Consider the following 22,327-nt stretch of genomic DNA (forward strand, 5'->3'; position numbering starts at 1 on the left):
TAATTTTGGAGACGATCGGAGCAACAGCAGGGGAGATAAATGTGGTCGGACAGACAGACAAATAATAATGACATCTCAGCATATATGCATGTCCCCCAATCTGTGTGTGTGTGTGTGTGTGTGTGTGTGTGTGTGTGTGTGTGTGTGTGTGTGTATTTATATTTAGAGTACTCTGACTTCATCTTTAATGGTCTCAGCTTCTGTGATGTTGTTTGGCGAGAGCCGCATGACTCTCCTAATGGCTTTGAAAACCTTCACTGATGTTTTCTCATTGGATCTCCTCTCAACCAATTATGGAGCCACAATCTGGCCTGATGGGGACGTAGCGAAGTCCAGCTCTGACAGGCCACTGACTGTTGTGATGTGTCGAGCCAGTGGTGCATACAGTAACAACTGAAGACGAATGACGATACATGTAAGTATATAAAGCATCATTACTATTTTATGTTTACGTACAGTCTAAGAAGGCAACATATACTCATTATAAGCACAATTTAGGGGGTTAAGTGTATCATTTATGACATGACATCAAATTGAATGCGCACATTTCTAATTGTTTCTCTGATCATTATTGTAAGAAAAGTGTATGCTTATAATCTGCATTTCAAACTAGAGGGCACTCGGTAGAGTGCACAGTGCACACCCGCCGCCAACCTTTCTACAAATTTCATGGTGTTATGTGCATTTTTGGGGGATTGGCCACACCCATTGCCATGCCCCCTTTTTGGCTAGTGGGCGTGGCCAATTAATGAGTTAGTCCTTGGCCCAGGGCCAACCTTTCTACAAAGTTTAGTGGTGTTAGGTGAATCCGTTTATGTGCCTTCTTGTGATTGGCCATGCCCGTTGCCATGCCCGCTTTTGGCCAGTGTTCCGTGGAAAGTTAATCAGTTCTAAGTTGGCCCATGACCTACTTTACTACCAAGTTTTGTTCAAATATGTTCATACATGTTTGAGATATCCTGCAGACAATCAGATGAGCAAACAAAAACGGTTTGGATAATTAAAGCCCCATTCAGCAACTTTTCCAAGTTTTGCTATTGGAGAAACAGCGCCCTCTGGCTGCAATAGTATCGGTATCGATATCGCCGCTCAAAGTCAACAAAACACAGCGGCAGAAAGCTCTATGTACTGTACATGTTGTGACATGGGGTACTCACCACGTGATGAAATAATCATCCATAGTTACGTGAAACGTCATTTTCGTAGCAAATCCGCACCGAGTTACTTCCTTGTTTTCATGAACACAACGCTTCCGCTGTACAGCGCATGCGCGCATCTTGCCTCCGGGACGCAGGCACCAAAATGCTTAGTCCCAGGAGAGGCCTTTGGAGGGCGGTGTGTGTGACCAATAGAGGTGACATTCTCCCCGTTACAAGTCAATGTACCATCTTCAATGACTAAAAAGTAGTTAAATTAAGGTGAAAAAGTTACTGATTGGGGCTTTAAGGTAATAAAGTGTTACTAAAAAATTAATTGGAAGACAGTATTAAAAGAAATAATTATGTGTTTCTCAGGCAACTTCTTGGAATGTTAACGATGATCAATGCTTCAGCTATTTCTTGGAAATATGAAGAGAAAGTCTTAGTATTCATTTGAGATGCACTCTACCTTCAGTGTCTCTTCATCCATATCTTTGACTTCCTGGATCATCCTGTGTATTTCCTGTGAGGGGATGCCTGCGATGACAGAGTGGGCGCAAGCAGAAGTGGCTGGCGCCTCGTCGCACGACCCCCCCTCCTCTCGCGCGATGGTACACTCCCGCAGTTCGGCCAAGCTGTGAGAAAAAGAGGTTAGTTGCACTCTCACATGAATATATTAGCCTATGTGACTTTTTTGGATGTGGATTCAGTTGAATTCATGTCGCATTTGAAGACATTGTGCATGTGAACGATGCATAATGTGTGCTGTGAATTGATATAATCATGTCTGACAATAACTCACTGTTTCTCTATGATAAACAAAGTAACAGGAAGTGAAAATAGCTTTCTCAACTTGAACCCACTTCCTGGCGATGATAAGACAGACTCAGAGAGCTTTGGTGTGTTTCAACACATCCCTCTAAATGATAACAATACAAGTCCGTTCTGCCTGAATCACACGTCTCTGTCGGAGTTTTACCTGACGGAGAATCCCTTCTCAATGCTGTCCTCCGCCTGGTCGACCACCTGAGAGCTGGACTCTGCGGGATCGTTGGACCGAGGGTTACCTTGGCTTAACAACATCAACGCTTCTGACACCTGGCGAGAACAGAATAGAATATTTGAAGATATACTGTAGACAAGACGAGATGAGATTACATTTACAGTTTGTAATAGGATACAGCAAAGACACAGAATATAAATACAAATATAGCAAATCTAAGACCCCCTGCGTATTATAGCATAACGTAGAAATGTATGAATGAAAAGTTGGAAAAAATAGGTATAACAGCAGTAGAATATATTAACATATAATATATTATATTAAGAAAAAGAAAATAATGAAGACTAAAATGTGAAAATAACGTGGGCGGAGACATGAGATATTGTGATATACATGAATGATAAAGAATATGGGCATGTGAAGAAAAAATGTGAATGTACTGTACATGATGTGGGTAAAATTGTGGGTAAACGTATACTTTCACAAAAGCTTTCATATAGGCCATGTTCCCCGTAAAAGACCCAATACTCACCGAAATATCAGTTTAATACTGTACTTACTACATCCCTGAACACGACAAACACTACAGAGTAAACTAAAGAATACCTGGTTACTGAAGGTGAGGATTTTCCCGAAGCTCTCCCCGAACAAAGTGTCTGGGGATGGAGATGGAACATTCCGGGTCGGGCTCAGCTGTTTCTCTTGGCCCTGCTCTCCATGGCCTTCTGGTGGAGGAGGACTTTCTCCTTCGGCACTGTTGGATCTCCTGCGGGTCGGACCACCAGGGGGGGAATCCTCCGTCTCTGCAGACGCACTGAGAGCATCCGTTTCCGGGTCTGCCTCTGAGGCGGCTGCCTCCTGGCTGGATGATGATGAGGGGTCCATGTCATCTCTGTCTGGAACCAAATGGGAATCACTTGTCCCAGAGCCCGGATCTGTGCGCTCAGTCTCAGAAGATGGAGGGGCAATGGGGGATTCGATGGAGGGAGGATCAGCACTAGAGGAACTGGTCCTTATTGGAAGGCCAGCTTCAGGAGGTGAGGAGGTGAGAACAGGGGAGAAGGTTGCGTCGCCGCCACTCTCCACTGCAAGTACAGGACAGTCTGCCTTGATCTCTTTGGTGATTTCATCTTTTCTAGTCCCGTGATCTCCCAGTGGGGCATGGTGACTCCTACTAGGAGAATCCTTCTCCATCAGAGGCAGGGAGGTGGAGAGGGCCAGGGGGCTCCTGTTGCCCGCCTTCTCTTGACCCTGCGGGCTGGTCTGGAAGGTCTCAAATGAATGGATCTTCTGCCTGATTGACAAGTTGGCTGCAGAGGCGGTAGATCTGAGACTCACTCCGAAGTTTCGACTGAATCCCCCGGCGGGCCTCTGATCCGCGGGTTTAGCTACGTCCCTCTGGTCGTGCCCGTGACGAATTTTCCTCAGGCTCTGCCGGAACCCGACAGGCTTGGGCGCCACCGGGGGAGCCTGCTTCACTTCCAGAGGGGTTTCAGTTTCAGATTCCGGCTCTGCGGTCGGGTCGGAAGCGGGTTCTGGAGACGAATACGCGTCTGTCCCATTGAGTTCGGGGGTGTTCCCTTCATCGTCCATGGCGACAGGGTTGCTGTTGGCGTTGTGTAGTTGTGGGCCGTGGTGATGGGCTGCCGCAGGTGGATCTCCAGGGGAGCTGTTTGAAAGGCGAACCCAGGGGTCCTGCAGCTGCTCTTGGGTGTGCTGCTCGACACGAGCCTGCCTCCTCAGAGCTGCTCTCTTCGCCTGGGAGCAGAACTGAGCCGATGAATCGCCTGTTGACAAAACCGAGAGTCAAGATAGTAGAAAAGCTTGACATAATGTTCATGTCACAGACGCCCAAATAGACATTACTGTGCACGATCGACACGTTATCGGAAGTCCATTCATTTCCTGCAGAGCTTAAATTAAACGATTCTTCATTTTGCTGAGGACCTCCCTTGAGGACCCATGGGTGGTCTCCTAGTACACTTTGAGAACCGTTGCTCACGCTGAAGCAAGTGATCAGGTTTGATCCGCAGCCTCATTTGAACTTTTACTTGACAATTCCTCATTGAACAGTGTAAGGAACTTCCCTTTTAAAGCAAAGTACCAATGGCACAAGGTAGCACTCACAAAACTTCAGGACAAAGGAGCTCTCAATTTCACCAATTTATTTGGCCATGTCACAAATAATGCCAACGTTTCGGCCTCTCGGCCTTCTTCAGGGCATGGAGGAAAAAAAGTTCCCTTTTACTTTGCACTGAAATACTGTGACCAGATCAAGTCACCGTCGTAACCGACCCACTACGGTCGTTCTCAAAACGCCCTGGTCTGGTGAAATGTAAGGTAACGCCACGTGTGTCCTACCTCGGTGTAGTCTGTCCTCCGTGCAGGCTGCTGCGGGCGAAGAAGGGCAGTCCGCACTGTCTGTATGGCTGCCGGCGTCTCTACTTCCCTCCGACGGCTCTCTGGTTCGCTCTCCTTCCTGGTGCACAAACAGGAAGTGTTCAGGGTGTGATGATGCAGCGACCGCAGAGAGGTGCAGCAGTGTGCCCCAGCTTCCGCTCACACACTCACTCACATCCACATGCAGCGTTCTCGCAATCTGGTAATTCAGGAACTAAAGAGGCCAGAGTCAAGTGTGATGCATAGGGGCAGGAGATAAGCACTTTGCACGCACGGATACACGTGGGGCGGTTCCTGCAGGGCATGCACGCACATACACACACACATGTAAAGTCAAGCACGTTAAATAATATGATAATATAGAATATGTGATAATATGGAAGATTTTCATCTAAAGAAATGTCTGTTAAGTCACTATCTATCTGATAGTGACTTAACACAAATGGTGATTGAGCCTATGGCCCATTGATGGAAGCCTTTGCATTTTCAGTATTGCAGCATTTATGAACTTGGTGTCTGTGGTGACACAGGGTGGGCGGAGCTAACACTATAGACTCACTCTGTAGGTTACTGTACGTTCACAGGGTGGGCGGAGCTAACACAATAGACCCCCTCTGTAGGTTACTGTACGTTCACAGGGTGGGCGGAGCTAACACAATAGACTCACTCTGATAGGTCACTGTGTGTTCCTGACAACGCTTGTGTGAAGTAGGATAACAAGCTACTTTTTTCCGGTCTCTGCTAGCATTACGGGGTGGTTACTATGGCCCAACAAACTGAGTAATGTCACATAATAATAACACTGTTTGGATCTCACCTGCAGTTACCACTCATCGCCAATAGGTGTAAACTGAAATCTTCCGTATTATCACTTTAAGCATGATGGGAAAACACAATCATCGGTTCAGCAGTGCATCATACACTTCATTCTAATGGCTGTCTTAGTCTCCGTAGTCTCAAAGGATGTTTACACCCAGACAGAGACACATACAAAAGTATAGAAATGAAGCATGGAATAAGCATGGTCAAATCAGTATTGTAAGCAATGCATCAACACATGCTTATAGAGAGGCAAAGTGAACGTCACTTCCTGCTTTATTTTCGCCATAGACATTTCGTAAAATGCTTATAAAAATAGTTTTACTTGGTCAAACCAAACGGTTCAGCTATATTTAGAATCGGGAGAGACCATAGAGCATTTCACTCAGACCAAAAGTTTAAAAAACTACATCGAAAAAATATTTTCTTTATACCCGCATTTTTTTTTTAACGTTTTGGTCCGAGTGAAATGTTATGCGGTCTCTCCTGTTTCTAAATATATCTGAACCATTTGGGTTTGAACAAGTAAAACTATTTTTATAAGCATTTTACGAAATGTCTATGGGAAAATAAATGGCGGATGAAAATGTCTGGTACAGTGCTGAAGCGGGAAGTGACGTTCCACTTTGGCTCTCTATTCTAATGCCTGCGATAGTTGAAGATATGAGTAGGATACACACACAGTATACAAAAGCATAGCGGTAATAACGCTAAGACCTGGCACCTTCACGTGTTGCTAAAAAGAATCAAAAGGCCAAATAAGACAGCCACCATGCTTTCACCAGCAAAACATACACAGTTAAAGCAGCATCACCACTTCACATACATGTCTAAAGAGTAACCTCAGGATCTTTCGCAACGCCTTGTATATACTGCTGAAGCACTGGAGGCATTGGGAGGAGAGGAGCCGTGTTAGATGCTTTGTATCAGACGCAGCAGCATGGTTAGTACATGGAAACAGTGCACTGATCAGGCAGTAGTAGTATCCGTCTTGTGATGCAGAGCAGAACAGGAAGTCAGAGTAAAGGTGGTTGGGGGTGGGTGGGGGTTGGGGGGGCAGACGGAGATGACAGCATACAATATGTCTCCACCCCTGCTTTCAACATCCTTTTATGGAGGTTGTCTGAGTTACTTCAACCATTTGTGGTCATTTCCCTCTTTGAGCCACTAGGTCAGGGGTGTCAAACTATAAATGACAAACCCACAACATTGTACAGTTTATTTTAGTGCAAAGAATGACGGGTAACTGACTGTACATTTTAATAACACGTTTTCACATAGGGTTATCTCAGCTACTATCAAACAAATGATCAAATCTACTGTCTGTAACTGTGCATTACAATTGACGGCAACTGTGCAATTCTCTCTAATCAAGGGTCATGAAAATAGTTGACCGTTTACAGAAAAGATGAATAGACTACTTCACATTTCGCTTGCTCCTGACACCTGCTACCTCTTAGCCTTCACAAATGCATCACCATTTGTACACTTTGCAAAGTCATCCTGTGGGCCGGATCGCACCATTTGGAGGGCCGCTTCTGGCCCCCCGGGCCATTATGTTTATGACACCCCTGCACTAGGTGGTAGGTGGAGTCAAGGGGAATTAGCCAGGTGAGGCAATGATTGCACTCAGGTGTGCCGGGGGTTTGGAAGTAAACAGTAGCTTTTTCTCATAAGGTTCCTTCCTTGGCAGGATAGAGACAGTCCGCATGTCTGGGAACGCCCACAAAATGTTAAACGGCTGGCGCGCGAGTGCGGTAAAACCGCCGATATATCTCATGGGCCGACTCACCAAAAGACGGTGCTGCGGCTCTAAACTACATGTTTGGGGGTTCTAGAGCAGAACGCAAGACGTCTGCTCAGATGTGCGTTTACTGCGGTGGTTAAATCCCCGGTCGTGTCTGCCTGGGCTGGGCTATCAGCTAAATTCTAACTTTGCTGAATGGATAGAACGGGGGAATTTACCCCACCCTGACCCCGCCCCCGGCAAGGCTGAGCCAGCTAACCCAGCGTCTATTGTGGGCGTTCCTAGAGCCTGTATGGGCGTTCCCAGACATGCGGACTGTCTCTATGGGTCTTCCTACAGAGGGCAGGCAAGAGTCCTTCCTCGCTGACTAGGAAGGACCATGGATGGAAGGACCCATCCTGGCGAGGAAGGAACCGTAACATTTAGAAACAGGCAGTTTTTGACCGTCATCATCGCGGTGTGGTTTGTAGCTGGCCATCAAGACATTGTTTGTTTGTTTTTCATGCAAGTTATTGAAATATGTGCATCGCCATTTACAATGGAGCCATGGTGTAAATAATCTCACATGGATCCAGGTATGCATAAGTGACGTGAATGACAGAAACTTGAACTATGATCTTTCCATTGCTGGCTTCTCTGGCTGAGTTTGTTGTGCAGTGTTGCGTACCTGGTAGCCGTTGTGTGCAGAGGGTCCGAGTCCATCGTCTCTAACGGGAGATCCTCGACTCGAGGAGCCGCTGGAGTCGGCGGCGTAGCCCTCTTCGCTGGTCACGTCCCGAGGACGGCAGTACCTCCGTGGAGGCGGAGCTACACACACCCTGGACTTGGCCTACACACACAGCAGCATGATAGAGATAGATAGAGCAATGTATTGATCCCTGAAGGGAAATTCTGGCTATCATACACAGCATTTTACAAAATAAAAGTGCAATTAAAACGATAAAAGACGAAAAACACTAGACATTGACCAGAGCATGTATTATGTCATCTCACTGAAGAAATGCGATCTTAGTACGTGAATATGTTTTCGTCTACTGTCCCACTGAACTAACGGTACCCTGATCGTAGGCGCTGCTGGATGATTGCAGGCTGTTCCCACCTTGCTGAAGGCCAGGTCGAGGGCCTGCTGACTGGACAGGTTGGCAGCAGGAGAGTTGTACGGGACATTGTAGTCGTCATCTGGATACGCGGGCACCGACAGTCTGTTGTCAGGCCACGGCTCCGTCATAGACTGAAGGAGAGGGAATGAGATGTACGTTACATTATCTTCAGAAAGACATCGACACTGCACTCATACACACAAACACAGATAATAACATAATATTTCCAATAGGGTTAGACTGGTATATCCTTTTAGAATATATGGGGCCTTCTCTGGTCCAGTTAGTGTCATCTCGGGTTGTGGTGTGTGTGTTAAGGTTGCTGTGAGACTGGTGGATTTACGTGCGGATACTTAATGGCCAAGACACACTTGGTAACTGAAGTCTCGATAACTAGGAACGCTGTAGCACTTGATAGCTGAGTCTGCAAAGTTCGAAGATGGGAACTGTGCAGAAGGTTGCCGTGAGGTTAGTCTATGAACAACTCCAGAGGACTTGCGGAGCACGCCCTTATAGGTCCCGACTATGACATCACACTGCGTAGTGACATCATCAGTAAGGCCATCAGAGACGACATGATTTAAGACACTTATGAACCATGACATCATCACCGTCTGTGACATCATCAGTGATCTATGACATCATAGTAGGAATGATGACATCATCTAACAGTGTGTTGTGCAGGTTGTGGGTGGTGTCTGGCTACCATGAGTGTGTCCAGGCTGTGGACGCGTGCAGGCGGGTTGTGGTGTGTGTTGTGCAGGTTGTGGGTGGTGTGTCTGACTCTCTAGCTACCATGGGTGTGTCCAGGCTGTGGACGCGGGCAGGCAGGTTGTGGTGTGTGTTGTGCAGGTTGTGGGTGGTGCGTCTGGCTACCATGGGTGTGTCCAGGCTGTGGACGCGTGCGGGCGGGTTGTGGTGTGTGTTGTGCAGGTTGTGGGTGGTGTGTCTGGCTACCATGGGTGTGTCCAGGCTGTGGACGCGGGCAGGCAGGTTGTGGTGTGTGTTGTGCAGGTTGTGGTGTGGTGTGTCTGGCTACCAGCATGGGTGTGTCGAGGCTGTGGACGTGGGCAGGCAGGTTGTGGTGTGTGTTGTGCAGGTTGTGGTGTGGTGTGTCTGGCTACCATGGGTGTGTCCAGGCTGTGGACGTGGGTGGGCAGGTTGTGGTGTGTGTTGTGCAGGTTGTGGGTGGTGTGTCTGGCTACCATGGGTGTGTCCAGGCTGTGGACGTGGGTGGGCGGGTTGTGGTGTGTGTTGTGCAGGTTGTGGTGTGGTGTGTCTGGCTACCATGGGTGTGTCCAGGCTGTGGACGCGGGCAGGCAGGTTGTGGTGTGTGTTGTGCAGGTTGTGGTGTGGTGTGTCTGGCTACCAGCATGGGTGTGTCGAGGCTGTGGACGTGGGTGGGCAGGTTGTGGTGTGTGTTGTGCAGGTTGTGGTGTGGTGTGTCTGGCTACCATGGGTGTGTCCAGGCTGTGGACGTGGGTGGGCAGGTTGTGGTGTGTGTTGTGCAGGTTGTGGGTGGTGTGTCTGGCTACCATGGGTGTGTCCAGGCTGTGGACGTGGGTGGGCGGGTTGTGGTGTGTGTTGTGCAGGTTGTGGTGTGGTGTGTCTGGCTACCATGGGTGTGTCGAGGCTGTGGACGCGGGTGGGCGGGCTGTGGTGTGTCTTGTGCAGGTTGTGGGTGGTGAGGGTGGGGCTGAGGCAGCGGTTGTGGTGGGGGTGGTTGTTGGTGGTGGTGGTGGTGGTGCTGTCACTGCAGGAGCGGCTCATGGCCTTCTGGGCGCGTCGCACCGTCAGCTGACTGAAGCTCCTCTCCAGGCATCGCTCGCATTTCTGCCGGCTGTGAGAGCACGACTCCAGCCTGCGGAGCCCTGGAGGCAGAGGCAGGAAATGCGTCAATCCATTTAATTGTTATTTCATTACATTTTTAAAGACCCCCTAAAGTCATGTTTTATGATGTATATGAAATACTTTGAATAATAATTTGTGTCTGATGGTTTTTCCCCCCACACACAAAAAAGTTCAATTATCTTGTTAAAATCTTTAAAAATGACTTCCTCTCCTTCTGCCTCATTTACCCCCCCCCCCAAAGCAACCAATCAGGGTTATCTAGAACATAAATGGAGTTATTGTGATAACTGAAGTTCAACCAACCATTCTCCCCCTCAATTGCAATCACCTGCGCCTCTCTAATTGAACCACCTGCACTCAACCACAAATTAATTGAATCACCTGTTGCATGATAGCCTATATAAGCACGCCTACCCTGACTTCTCTCCTGTTTGCCTCAGTCGTCACGACCCTCCCTCCCAACCCCATTTCGTCCGCCGGTGGCTCGGTGGACCAGTGGTTAGCACCGTCACCTCACGCAAGGTCCTGGGTCCCAGGTCCTTCCCGTGTGGAGTTTGCATGTTCTCCCCCCGTGCACGCGTGGGTTTTCTCCGGGTACTCCGGTTTCCTCCCACCACGAAAGACATGCATGTTAGGGTCGGTGCTGTCATCTGCAGGATCTTCTCCTCTCCTGCACAGGAACCTGGGGGGCATGATGAAGCCGGGACTTCATCCGGTGAAGCCGGGACTTCACCCGAGACGCTACCCCCACTCAGTCTTACCCTCGGGTTCCAAGACCCCGTTCAACCTCACATTCACTTAAAATAAACAACCTTTCTTTATACTTGGTGTGGTCTTTGTTAGTGAACTAGCCAATCACAGCAAGGGCTTTAACTGTTCCTGCTGAATACTGGACAGGAGTTGGCTCCAGTATTTGTGATGTCACGAATCGTACTCGTTGAAATTCGCCTTTTCAGTGAGCACAAAGAAACGCTCCGCTTTCAGCAGACGCTTGTGGAAACAGCCTTCTAGTGTCAAACTCTGCACGGACATCATTCTGCACAGTGAAGCTCAAACATCTAACTGTAGGAACATTAAGGAACAAGAAGATGTTTTTGACTTCAGGGGGTCTTTCACCATTTTTCTGGTTATCTGGATGGATGAAGAAGCTTTTACCGTCGATACTCCACTGGCTCTTGTCCTTCCTCAGTTTGCTGTTTTCCACTGCTTGGGCGATGGCATCGTTCAGCTGCTGCTCCGACACCTGGGAGACACAACGCACACAGGATGAGGATTCAAGCATTGTGTTACGTATTGTTGTATTATACATGAGGACAGAAGATATTGACACCCAGGGTAAATTGTTGAGCAACTCGTAGCTCAATTTTAAAAGTCCCATATATAGTTTTGTGACGTATACTGATGACATCAGCATACTTTTTGATTTAGTTAAATTGAATTAATGCGGGTTTGTGACCCTCAAACTGCATCTCTAGATTGACCCCAAATGCAATCCTTAGCTTGTTGATACCTGACATCCAGTACATTCTCAACCCCAACTGCATTACATACTATATAACCAAGGCAGAGCATGGGCTATAATAACAATAATCATAATCATCATAATAATCTAAAAGTCAAGTCAAACCAACAACCAATAGGTCAGTGCGCAGTTACCAGAAAACCCCCCACAAAGCTAGATCTGAAACCAAGGGTCAACCTCCGGTTCTGAAAAATGAAGCCAATGCGCAAGTGCCTTAAACCTGCATTCTTTCGAATGGCCTGCAGGGGGCAACTCCACTGGCTCCAACAAGTGCGATGTATAGAAGTGAATGGGAAAATGACCCCACCTCTCACTTGATTTATGACCTCAGTAAACACTTTCCTAATGAGTTTATGTTCTCAATCACTAGTTTCAAACTCTTCTTTAATATACCATAATGTTCATTTTGTGAATTATGGTCCCATTTAGAGTAAAATCGATGATAAAGCAGACTATGCTTTGAGGCGTGATTGACAGGTCGCATGTCCAGTGATCCGCAGCTTCCTCGCCAATCGTGGACCAATGGCAGGTGGCTCTGTGGGCGCTATACCTGCTTCTGGCTCCAAATGGCCAATGTTACGGTCACTATTTGTCAGAGTAGAGATGACCATAGCACAGCATTGGTTAGGAACTATTTATTTCTATTTTCTTTTGTCCAGACGGGTCCATATATGGCAACACTGGCCCCGCTGCGCTCTCAAGTGACGTCGTCAGAAGATGGCGGTTGCGACGGCAACGCAGTTTGGTGATAGCCTATGTTAGTTTATGTATTGTTTGGACCAGGGATACTCAACTTGCTTTGCCCGGGGGCCACTTTCGTGAAATGATAGAAGGCCAGGGGCCAGTTAATAAACAATCAATATACATTTTTCTGTAGCGGATTGTAGGTTTTTGGGGTGTCAGCCGGAGTTTAGTCTGACAATGTTGTGCACACCGGATAGTTAGTTAGGTTAAGTACATACATAAGTGCCTGGGTAGCGAGCAGACGGCGGTATTTGACAATTTAGCAATTCAGCTAAATCATAGATTATTGAAAGATATTCCATATTCCAGAGACTGAAATGCTATAACAGAAGTGGAGTATTGGCCAGAATGACATGAACATTTGGACACTTATTCAGCGGGTATCTTGCATGTTGCGTTCAGGTGCACTGTAAAAAAAAAAAAAAAAAAAAATTGCAATTCCATCGTGGGCCACATGCTCCATAAACATTTGTCCCATGTTTATGGGGCTCTCTGAACCTAAGAAGGTTTCTGCTAGGACCTCCACACATCCACCTGGTCGAGTGCCGGGATGTGCCTGGAGCTACGAAAGTAGCTAACAGGTGAGGGGCTAGTTCAATACAGACCAGCCTTACTTGCTAATCATTGTTATTTCTCGTGTTATGGGTCCTGGTGCGGTTACATACCCCTAGACATGAGTTTGTTATGAAGGTTGACCGTGCTAGTCAATACCGGCCCGTCAAAATTCGAAACTCGAGGCTTCAAAACAGGAGTCGACTAACCTTATTTTTTATATGGTCTATGCCTGAAACATTTGAGACCATGTGCTTGGCTGATTTACACACACACACACACACACACACACACACACACACACCCATGTAACCGCACACACAGCTGTGACAACAGTAGAGCCACATGGCAAGGTGTTATGTTAGTGGAGGTGTTTTGGTACTTTGGGGTCAGGGTGTCGACTGATGATGATCTGGACCGGGCCCGGCGTGCACTGGCTCAGAACTGTGTAGACGTCGTTCAGCGCCATGTTGTAAACCACAGTGTCGTTGATCTCCATGATCTCATCCCCACACCTGAAGGCCACACCGAGAGTTTGGAGAGGGAGAAGTTCATTTGATTTTCATACAAAAAAAAATGTTTAGCATCAGAAAGCTATAATAATCCATCATTGTGTAATATCACATATTAAACTCTGTGGTTTGTCCTTGTGCATTGCATGGTCATGGTTGTATGTTTGTATGTTTTTGTTTATTTGTTTTTAATAACTAAGTAACTTGTACTTGCATACATTTAAAAAAGTATGCTACTTTGAACATGTTTATTACACATAGTTTACACCTGCTTAAGTAAAATTGTACCAGCATAACAGTTCCTCCACTTCAGTACGCTATTTTGGCAGTCTTTCTGATACTCTTTCCACCCCTTGTATATATTCTCTGCTATTCCTCAGTTTTGAGAGAATCCGTTTTTCCTCCTTACCGGAGTCGACCGTCCATGTGGGCCACAGACCCAGGAGAGAGGGTGTGGATGTAGATACCAGGGCAGCCATCACCAGAGGGAACACAACACAGTCCAATACCCAGACCAACACCAGCTTCTGGAAAACCATGCAGGAAGAGTTTGGTTTGTGCACTGACTTACTTATTGAATGAGGATTATAGCAAATATGCCGTCGAAATGCTTTGAACATCCCGTCGATGTTGAACTTACTGTCGATCTAATCCTGTTTTCAAGGTTGGTTTCTGTTGACATCACTCAACTGTTGTGGCGCCATCTTGAGGACCAATTTGAAACAACAAGATCCCCTCTGCTGTGACTGAAACCCATTTTCCCCTTTTCACAGCAACAATTTTGATGGTCGTAAAACAGGAAGTAAAGCAGGTGTAACCAATAACACGAATGAGGACCCTGGTACTGGGACACCTAAATAGAATGGAATTAATGAAAATAGAATGAATTAATGGTATTGGTTACGCCTGCTTCACTTCCTGGCTTGACCACTTCACCTGAAAGCTGACCTTTGTGCAGGGTGATCTCCATCATGATACGGTCCCTGGGTTTGGCCGGCTGACCCGGGCTCAGTGTGTTGTGGGTCAGGTAGTTGTAGTCGCCCATGTCGGCGCTGACCCGAGCCATGCCTGTGCTGGAGCTGAGGGAGCGCGACCTGCACAGCTGGGCCACCTGGGCCTGGCCACACAGGGCTCCCACACGCAGGCTGGTCCGCACCGCCAGAGTCAGCAAGCCCTTCCTGATTTGCTGCACAAAGAGAAAGAGAGATATATATATATACAGTGTATAGAGAGAGAGAGAGAGAGAGAGAGAGCCAGTCAAATTATCCCATCCCCCCACCCTGCTGCTGCCACTCTACCCTAGCAGAAGAACGCTTTGATAAAAGCTCTTGAGTACAGTTGCATTTCTCATTCGAGAGCCTTACTTTGAACCTCTGCAGCGCGTCGTCATGAGTCAGACCATGTAGAGACTCGCCGTTCAGTTCCAGTATCTCATCTCCTGTAGAGACACAGAGATCTGAGCTCACAAGTCTCAACAGACAGGAGCTGCTCTATGACACATAAACACATTGGTGGTATTTTTACATATCTGATATGGATAAGGCAAATGGAAAAGAGCCTGATTTGTTTCTGATTACATTTGAAAAACTGCATGCATTACAGACAGTGCATTATGCATAAGAATACATGATGGATTTGCTATGGCGTCATTGTGAGATATTATCTGTAGAGTTCATTTGACTGCTAGAGGATTGTTGAGGATCATGAGTAACATAACACTTCAAAGCTTACTAGTTACATTCTATTTAATTGTTTTTGCCTGTGGCTTCTGTGATAGATAATCACATGACCTGTTGTGATTTATTGTATTGATGTATTGATTGTGAATATGCCAAAGCTATCCTGTTCACCTGGCCAGTAATTGGCTAATTGTCGATATAGGAAATCACTGCGTTCCACCCGTGATCTTTCCTGCGTGGTCGAAACCGGTCTGAATTTTTTCTTTTCTTTCAATTTTTTTTCTTTTTTAAATAATTGTTATATGCCCTAAAGGCTTTTTACTTCATCCTTTAATCTGTGTGAGAGTGCTTCAAGCAAATTGTGTCTTTTTGCTGGTTAAAATTTATATTAAACTTCAAGAGCACCTGACATCCCCCTGGAGCTTCCACGTGACGTGAGCACTCGGTAATCCTCTCTTGTCACAAATATTGCTTTTAGCAATGAATGCAAACTCACCCTCCTGCAGCCTTCCGTCAGCAGCCGCTGCCCCTCCAGGGAAGATGGTCTTCACATAGATCCCCATCGGTCCATACATGCTGTCCCTTCCTCCCACTATGCTGAAGCCAAGACCCTGGGCACAGCAGCACAGCACCCCTCATCAATGAATGCTAATACTAACTGTATGAAAATAACAGATATTAGTAATAACATGCATCACAACCACAATAATAACTGTATTCCATAAATGTAATAAAGGAAATACAAAATAAAGTGAGAACAGAGCACACAAAAGAACATACTATAGGGGCTAGGACTAGGGCTTGAGTGGACTGTTTTGCGTTTTGGAAGGCCAGTACTCCTATTTTTGGATTGATACGGATTGTCTATGCTATGACCAAAAAAAATAAATCCCAAATAGTTTCCCCCAGAATTGTACTTGTGTCATGATGGCACACAAGAAAATCATCCTCCTAAAACATATTCATGCATACTGATCATGTGGCTTTAGAATCAATTCAGATCTTCACAGACAACGTGATCCATTTGGTAATAAATATCTAATCAAACTGCATCGTGTCTTGCTCACTACCAGACCCAGAGACATTGTGCTGTTGAATGTAGAGCACAGTGGTGTCTCAGACCTACCTTGCCATGACCCTTCATCAGTACTATATTACAGATGATGAAGGCTTGGACGTTACTGCAGGAGTGGACCAGCTGGGCGGAGCTGAGAGAGCGGGAGGGGCGGTGCACAGGCTGCAGAGGACACACACACACAGTAGGGGTGGGAATCAGCCCCACGATACGATATTATCACGATACTTCAGTCACGATCCGATAGTATTGCGACATTGCAATATGCTAGTGTTGCGATATATTGAGTATTGCGATATTGCGATATATTGTGATTTATTACCTTTTTTCAACTGCAAATGATGTCCCCAAAGGTAAAAAACTTTGTCAACATCTGTTTTATCTAATGAAATAAATCATTTTTATTGGAGCAAAATGGGATTGTCAAGCAGACAGACTGACCAACACTGTCATAAAAATCTGTCATAAATGGTGCATGATGCACTTGACATTTTGTATAATAAAATATCACGATACTTGGCATTCGATACGACACGATATATTGCCCACCAAATATCATGATACTATGCTGTATCGATTTGTTCCCCCACCCCTAACACACAGGGCAAGGCATTATCTCATGATTCGTTGTTAATTCCAGATGTTGGAAGTTTTGTTGCTGCTGTGTTATAGTCTGCCTCTTCCTCTGATGGAAAAGTTTTTTTGAACACATCTGTAGTTCATCTCAGACTCTCTCTCACAGTATGAGGTGATAAATGAATTAGATCAAGATGACACGATGATGCAATGAGTGGAAATCATTTGACTGCTCTCGTTCCTTCGCTTTCAAGGATCCTATTAAAGAGCTTGCATCCTCAATACATCACAAGTAAAATCCATGAGACGTCAGCAAAGAAACCATTAATACCGTCGCTTTATTTTGTACTACATTTTTACCTCCGCTGGCTGATGTTTTCATTCGTTTTTATCGTTTGTCAGCAGAATTACGGAGAAACTACTGGGCCAATTTGTCATGAAACTTTGTGGAAGGGTGTAGCATGGGCCAAGAAAGAACCTGTCCTCTCTCTCCGACACTGAATATAGCTGAATCGCTTTTGGTTTTAGTATTTTTTTTATTTTTCGAAACGATTGAAAAATGAATGGCGGATGAAATCCCTTAGTCCGTATGCAGAACCCGGAAGAGGGCGTGACTTTGGCACTCGAAAGGAATTCTGGGAAATATATCACTTAACTGAAGTATGTCATCACAAAACAACTCTAGAAATAGAGAGCCAAAGTGGAACGTCGCTTCCTCTATTCTCTATTCCTCACTTCCTCTATTCATTCATTTATTTTCCCATAGACATTAAGTAAAATGCTTATAAAAATAATTGTCCTTATTCAAACCAAATGGTTCAGATATATTTAGAAACATTTCGCGCATAACATTTCACTCGGACCAAAATGTAAAAAGAAATTGGGTTTAAAGAAAATATTATTTCGGTCCGAGTGAAATGTTCTATCTATGGTCTCTCCCGATTCTAAATATAGCTGAACCGTTTGGTTTGACAAAGTGAAACAATTTCTATCTGCATTTTAGGAAATGTCTATGTGTCAGAGCCCTGACCTCTACTCCCTAGTCTTCCTCTGGTGGCCCTGATGCCAAAGTCTCCTGCCAAAGTCTCCTGTCTCAATTGCACAGCTGTCTCTGCTTTACTCATCACCAGCTGGCGCCCATTGACTTTGATTTCTTAGCTTGGTATTTAAGCTCTCCTGTGCCACACCGCTTTCAGACACACACGGTTCTGGTTCTGGCTCCGTTCTGGAGTCTCAGAACCTTGGTGCTTTCTGGCGAACCAGCCCGTGTTCACACCAGTTGCTCAAATCCCCACTAAACATTTGGTTTCCTCAGGAGACCACTGCAAATAATTTTTCTCCATGTTGTCACTGCCTTTTTCTCCTTCCTGCTCGTTTTCACAGCCTAGAATGAGACACGCCCACTGATGATGTCACGGTTCCCAAGGAAAAACCAACTATTTTTTGGTTCCGCTGAGAACCAACTTTTCAGGTTCCGAACCAATTATTTTTTCGGTCTGAACAAGCCGGGCGGTTCAAATTTGGGTTCGGGAACCAGAACCGGCACGGAGCCCTGCCGGTGTGAAAGCCCTACCGTGACTGCTGGATTATTTCGGTTTGTGTCTCCTGTGTTCCTGAGAAATACTTCTAGTAAAATTACTTTTGACTTTTCAACTTGTCTCCTGTGTGGTTCTGCATCTGGGTCCCCTCTAACTCGTGACACTATGGGAAAATAAAAATCTCCGGTACAGTGCTGAAGCAGGAAGTGACGTTCACTTTGCTCTTATACGTTGAACATCACAGAATGATATCGGTGTAAGAGGATCTGAGGGTGGATTTCTCCTTTCACATCACCCAGCCAGTCAGGAGTTTAAAGGAACACTCCGCCCATTTTCAACCAGCTTTGTATCATTAGAACATCAGTAGTATATCAGAAAACTGTAAACTGTTTTGAAGTCTGTCATTTAATTTGACAGTTATTGAGTGTTAAAGTGTGGACCAGTGACATCACTGGTCCACACTAACTCAAATTAATAACTCATTAACTCAAATCAACTCTCAATAACTGTCAAACTATTCATCATTCATCTAGTTTGACAGTTATTGAGAGTTGATTTGAGTTAATGAGTTATTAATTTGAGTAACAATTTAACACTCAATAACTGTCAAATTAAATGACAGACTTCAAAACAGTTTATAGTTTTCTGATATACTACTGATGTTCTAATGATACAAAGCTGGTTAAAAATGGGCGGAGGGTTCCTTTAAGCTGGCGGCAGCCTTCCAGTCCCAAGTATGCTTCTCTAACCTCTGTCCCCACATCTGTGTGTTTATGTAACTGTAACTAATTACAGTCTCTCTCTCTGTTATCAGATTACAGGTTGACCCGCGTGTCATGTGACCTGTCAAACACACGGTGGGAGATGTGTTGTGTTTACCTGCGTGTCATGTGACCTGTCAAACACACGGTGGGAGAGATGTGTTGTGTTTACCTGCGTGGCGCTGGCAGGAAACTCCAGCTGCTGGGACAGAGACTTCCTGTTTCCATACAGTCCACTCCCGTGAGGATGAGCGCTGTACTGCAGCTCCGGACTCTTCAGGATGATGCTGTCCAGATCCCCGATCCAGTAAGGATGAACGCCTGCATACACACACAGAATCATATGATCACAAATCAAAGTTAGGGGTTTGACTGGGGCTTATGTAGGCTATCGAATCATGAAAATACATCTGCATTTTTTTTTATATCTTAGATTATCTACAACTGTCTAAAATTACAATATTACCAAACTGCACATGTGGAAATCGTTTGACTAATTTCAAGACATTACGCTGTTTTGCCAAAAAATCTATGTAATATACGGATGAAGATTTTGGTCTGACTGTAAAAGTCTCCCATTGAATCCCAGCCATAAAGAAGCAGTCCAGTCGGCCTATAATGGCGTTCTTAGTGAAGACAGAAGCAGTTGGAAGTGAGGACCGCTAGTGATGTAACCATGGAGACTGCATGTTTGGTGTAACATAGGCTATAGGTTGTTGACTGTTCGGTGACAGCATTTGGCCAAGATTGTTTGTGTTACTATACATTGACAGGCCATTATCAGATTTTTAATAAACTTCCAATGTTGCCCGCCTATATCGGCAAATCGATAGATAATTGGCACCTAGACAGACAGCTTTATGCAGCTACTTTGTCTCATGTCTGAAGTCAAAGCGTCAGTGGGAGAAGATGAGGGGAATAGAATATAGTAAGTAGAGTAAGAGGCAGCAGACAGTGTCCAGTTCCACAGGCTGCTTCCTCCATCGAATGAGAGCTCATCCAGGAGCACAACAGTGGAGCACAGGGTCTTTAGGTGTGTCTGTGTCATGTATGTGTGTGTGTGTGATGTATGTGTGTGTGTGTGTGTGTGTGTGTGTGTGTGTGTGTGTGTGTGTGTGTGTGTGTGTGTGTGTGTGTGTGTGTGTGTGTGTGTGTGAGAGAGTGAGTGTGAGCGCGTGTGTGTGTGTCGTTGATACACACTTGTTGAATTGGATCGTGTCCTGTTGTTGGCCATCTGTCCCTGTGAGCTCTGCTCTGTCTTATCTGACTCCCAGCATCTCTCCTCATTCACCTCTGGGATGGGTAGCTACACACACACACACACACACACACACACACACACACATGCACACACACACGCACACACACACACACACATGCACACACACACAGAGCCCACTTACTCAATTTTATATGATGGTGATGATATACATATAGTTAGATGAGAAGGGTTAACGAGCATACCTTCCTCAAAATACTGAGCATCTTCATTGAACTTGTGCAAACTTGGTCAACATGATTTTTCTAACTTAGACTTCAATCTACGATAATTCCTAGAAATTTGGTGAAAGCGACTTGGAGAATTTCCTTTCCACGGATAAATATTTTAGCTTGTTCTTTGGGGTAGAATTTGTTGTTGTTGCAGAAAATAATGAAGTTACATTTGCTGATATTGAGGGTAAGTTTGTTCAGTTGGAACCATTTGAAAACTGCAGACATTTCCTCATTAACACTGTCAATCAATGAATCATCGTGTGAGGCGATGAGATTAGTGTCATCAGCAAAAGCAACAGGGAGAAGGTTTTTACCGATAGAGGCCAAGTCATTAATATAAATCGAAAATAATAAAGGGCCAAGAATGGATCCCTGGGGAACCCCAAATAGGATCTTTAACTTCTTGGACAAACAACCACTAATCGATACCAATTGCTCTAGACTACACGCTCAGGGAGGGATTACTGAGAGGGTTACCTTAAGGTGGTTGTTGTTGGCCATGATGAGGTCTTTGTCTGTGTAGCCGAGCAGATCAGATGGGGAAGTGAGTGCCGGGTGCTGTGGGATTGTGGTCAAACTTTGGGAATGGAGATTGTCTTCATATGTGGAAATGTCCTGCAGAACACACAAGGCATGAGGAAATGTTCCATTGAATTGAACATCAACTAGTTTGAAAAAAGAAAAAGAAAATCTGCTTCATATTCACTGTTGGTAGGCAGGGAATCTACTGCTGCACTACCTTCAGTTCAGTATAATAGTACTGTAGACCCATTGTCTAACATGAATCAGAAATCGGATGTATTCGTTTTTGGCTGTTTTGTAGCTCCATGTCTCCATAGTAACGGTCTCTGTATATGCTGTGGATATTATGAATTGGTATTGGGAACCAACTGAAAGAGGCTGTTTGAGCGCTGCCAGCATTGTGAAAGAAAAACAGAGACGGTGTTGAGAACAGGATCAGCTGAGCCCAGTCGTCACACAGCACACATTCTTTCCTACTGCTCCGTTCCTCCGACGTTCTTCCCTCGTTCTGCTCCTCTTAAAAAGTGACTTCAAGGGACTTGGTTGGACGATGGAGTGTTATGTCACCTAGCAGGAGATCTTCCATAGCAGCAAGGATACCTCATGACGCATGAAACCAGCTCATACTGTCCCACCACGGCTGGGCAGGGACAAAGAAAACACTGTTGGACATGTGAAGAAGATAATTGAAAGATAATTGATTAATGTAGTTCCTGGCATGACAGTCATACTCACTGAAAATATGATTCAAGCTGTTGCTGTAGCTATAAGTTCATATGTTTGCTTACAGTAGTAAGATTCTTTCCCGAGATCCTGCTATAAAATTCCATGACTAGGTTCCATGACCAAAAAATTCTTCCTACTTGCAGTAGTGGGTTTGTTAATATCATTTCTCTGATTTCCACTTCAAACGCTGAGCTGAAAAGCCCAGTCTAATGTGATGATGAATGTGTTGAAGTTGTCAAATACATTCTGCATGCATTCCTGTAACATTTCTAAGAAAAAATCTCTGATACTCCCAGACTTCCCAAGATAATCATCAACTCCCTGTATGGAATAAACCACTCTAAAGTCTATGACATTCCAGAAATTCCATAAGCACTGGGAACCCTTTAAATTATATAAATAGATATTTTTTGGGGTGTGTGTGTAACAACTAGACATCTCGTATTGACCCTCATGATCCCTGTAGATAGGAGAAAGTAAATATTCTCATTTCACACCTAGCCAGACAGGTCGGATCTGTTATTATTTCATTAAAGAAAAAACTTTTTTTTTTTTTTTTTTTGTGTG

General features: G+C 45.2%; 1 protein-coding gene across 1 annotated transcript in view; it reads right to left on the bottom strand.

Moving 5' to 3' along the window:
- The window catches only part of il16 (interleukin 16), a gene marked incomplete at its 5' end in the record, with an annotated part of 65,773 nt that overhangs the window by 5,536 nt on the left and 37,910 nt on the right, over nucleotides 1-22,327 (bottom strand). The window contains 17 exon segments of the mRNA XM_083662456.1: nucleotides 1,609-1,774; nucleotides 2,119-2,237; nucleotides 2,749-3,929; nucleotides 4,504-4,621; nucleotides 7,776-7,937; nucleotides 8,208-8,339; nucleotides 9,826-10,079; nucleotides 11,215-11,302; nucleotides 13,260-13,392; nucleotides 13,799-13,916; nucleotides 14,338-14,575; nucleotides 14,754-14,827; nucleotides 15,565-15,679; nucleotides 16,195-16,305; nucleotides 19,191-19,339; nucleotides 20,219-20,324; nucleotides 20,990-21,127. Of these exon segments, the coding sequence (XP_083518582.1) occupies nucleotides 1,609-1,774; nucleotides 2,119-2,237; nucleotides 2,749-3,929; nucleotides 4,504-4,621; nucleotides 7,776-7,937; nucleotides 8,208-8,339; nucleotides 9,826-10,079; nucleotides 11,215-11,302; nucleotides 13,260-13,392; nucleotides 13,799-13,916; nucleotides 14,338-14,575; nucleotides 14,754-14,827; nucleotides 15,565-15,679; nucleotides 16,195-16,305; nucleotides 19,191-19,339; nucleotides 20,219-20,324; nucleotides 20,990-21,127 (3,402 nt within the window).

The sequence above is a fragment of the Poromitra crassiceps genome, assembly GCF_964638095.1.
Source record: "Poromitra crassiceps genome assembly, chromosome: 28".
Classification (NCBI taxonomy): Eukaryota; Metazoa; Chordata; class Actinopteri; order Beryciformes; family Melamphaidae; genus Poromitra; species Poromitra crassiceps.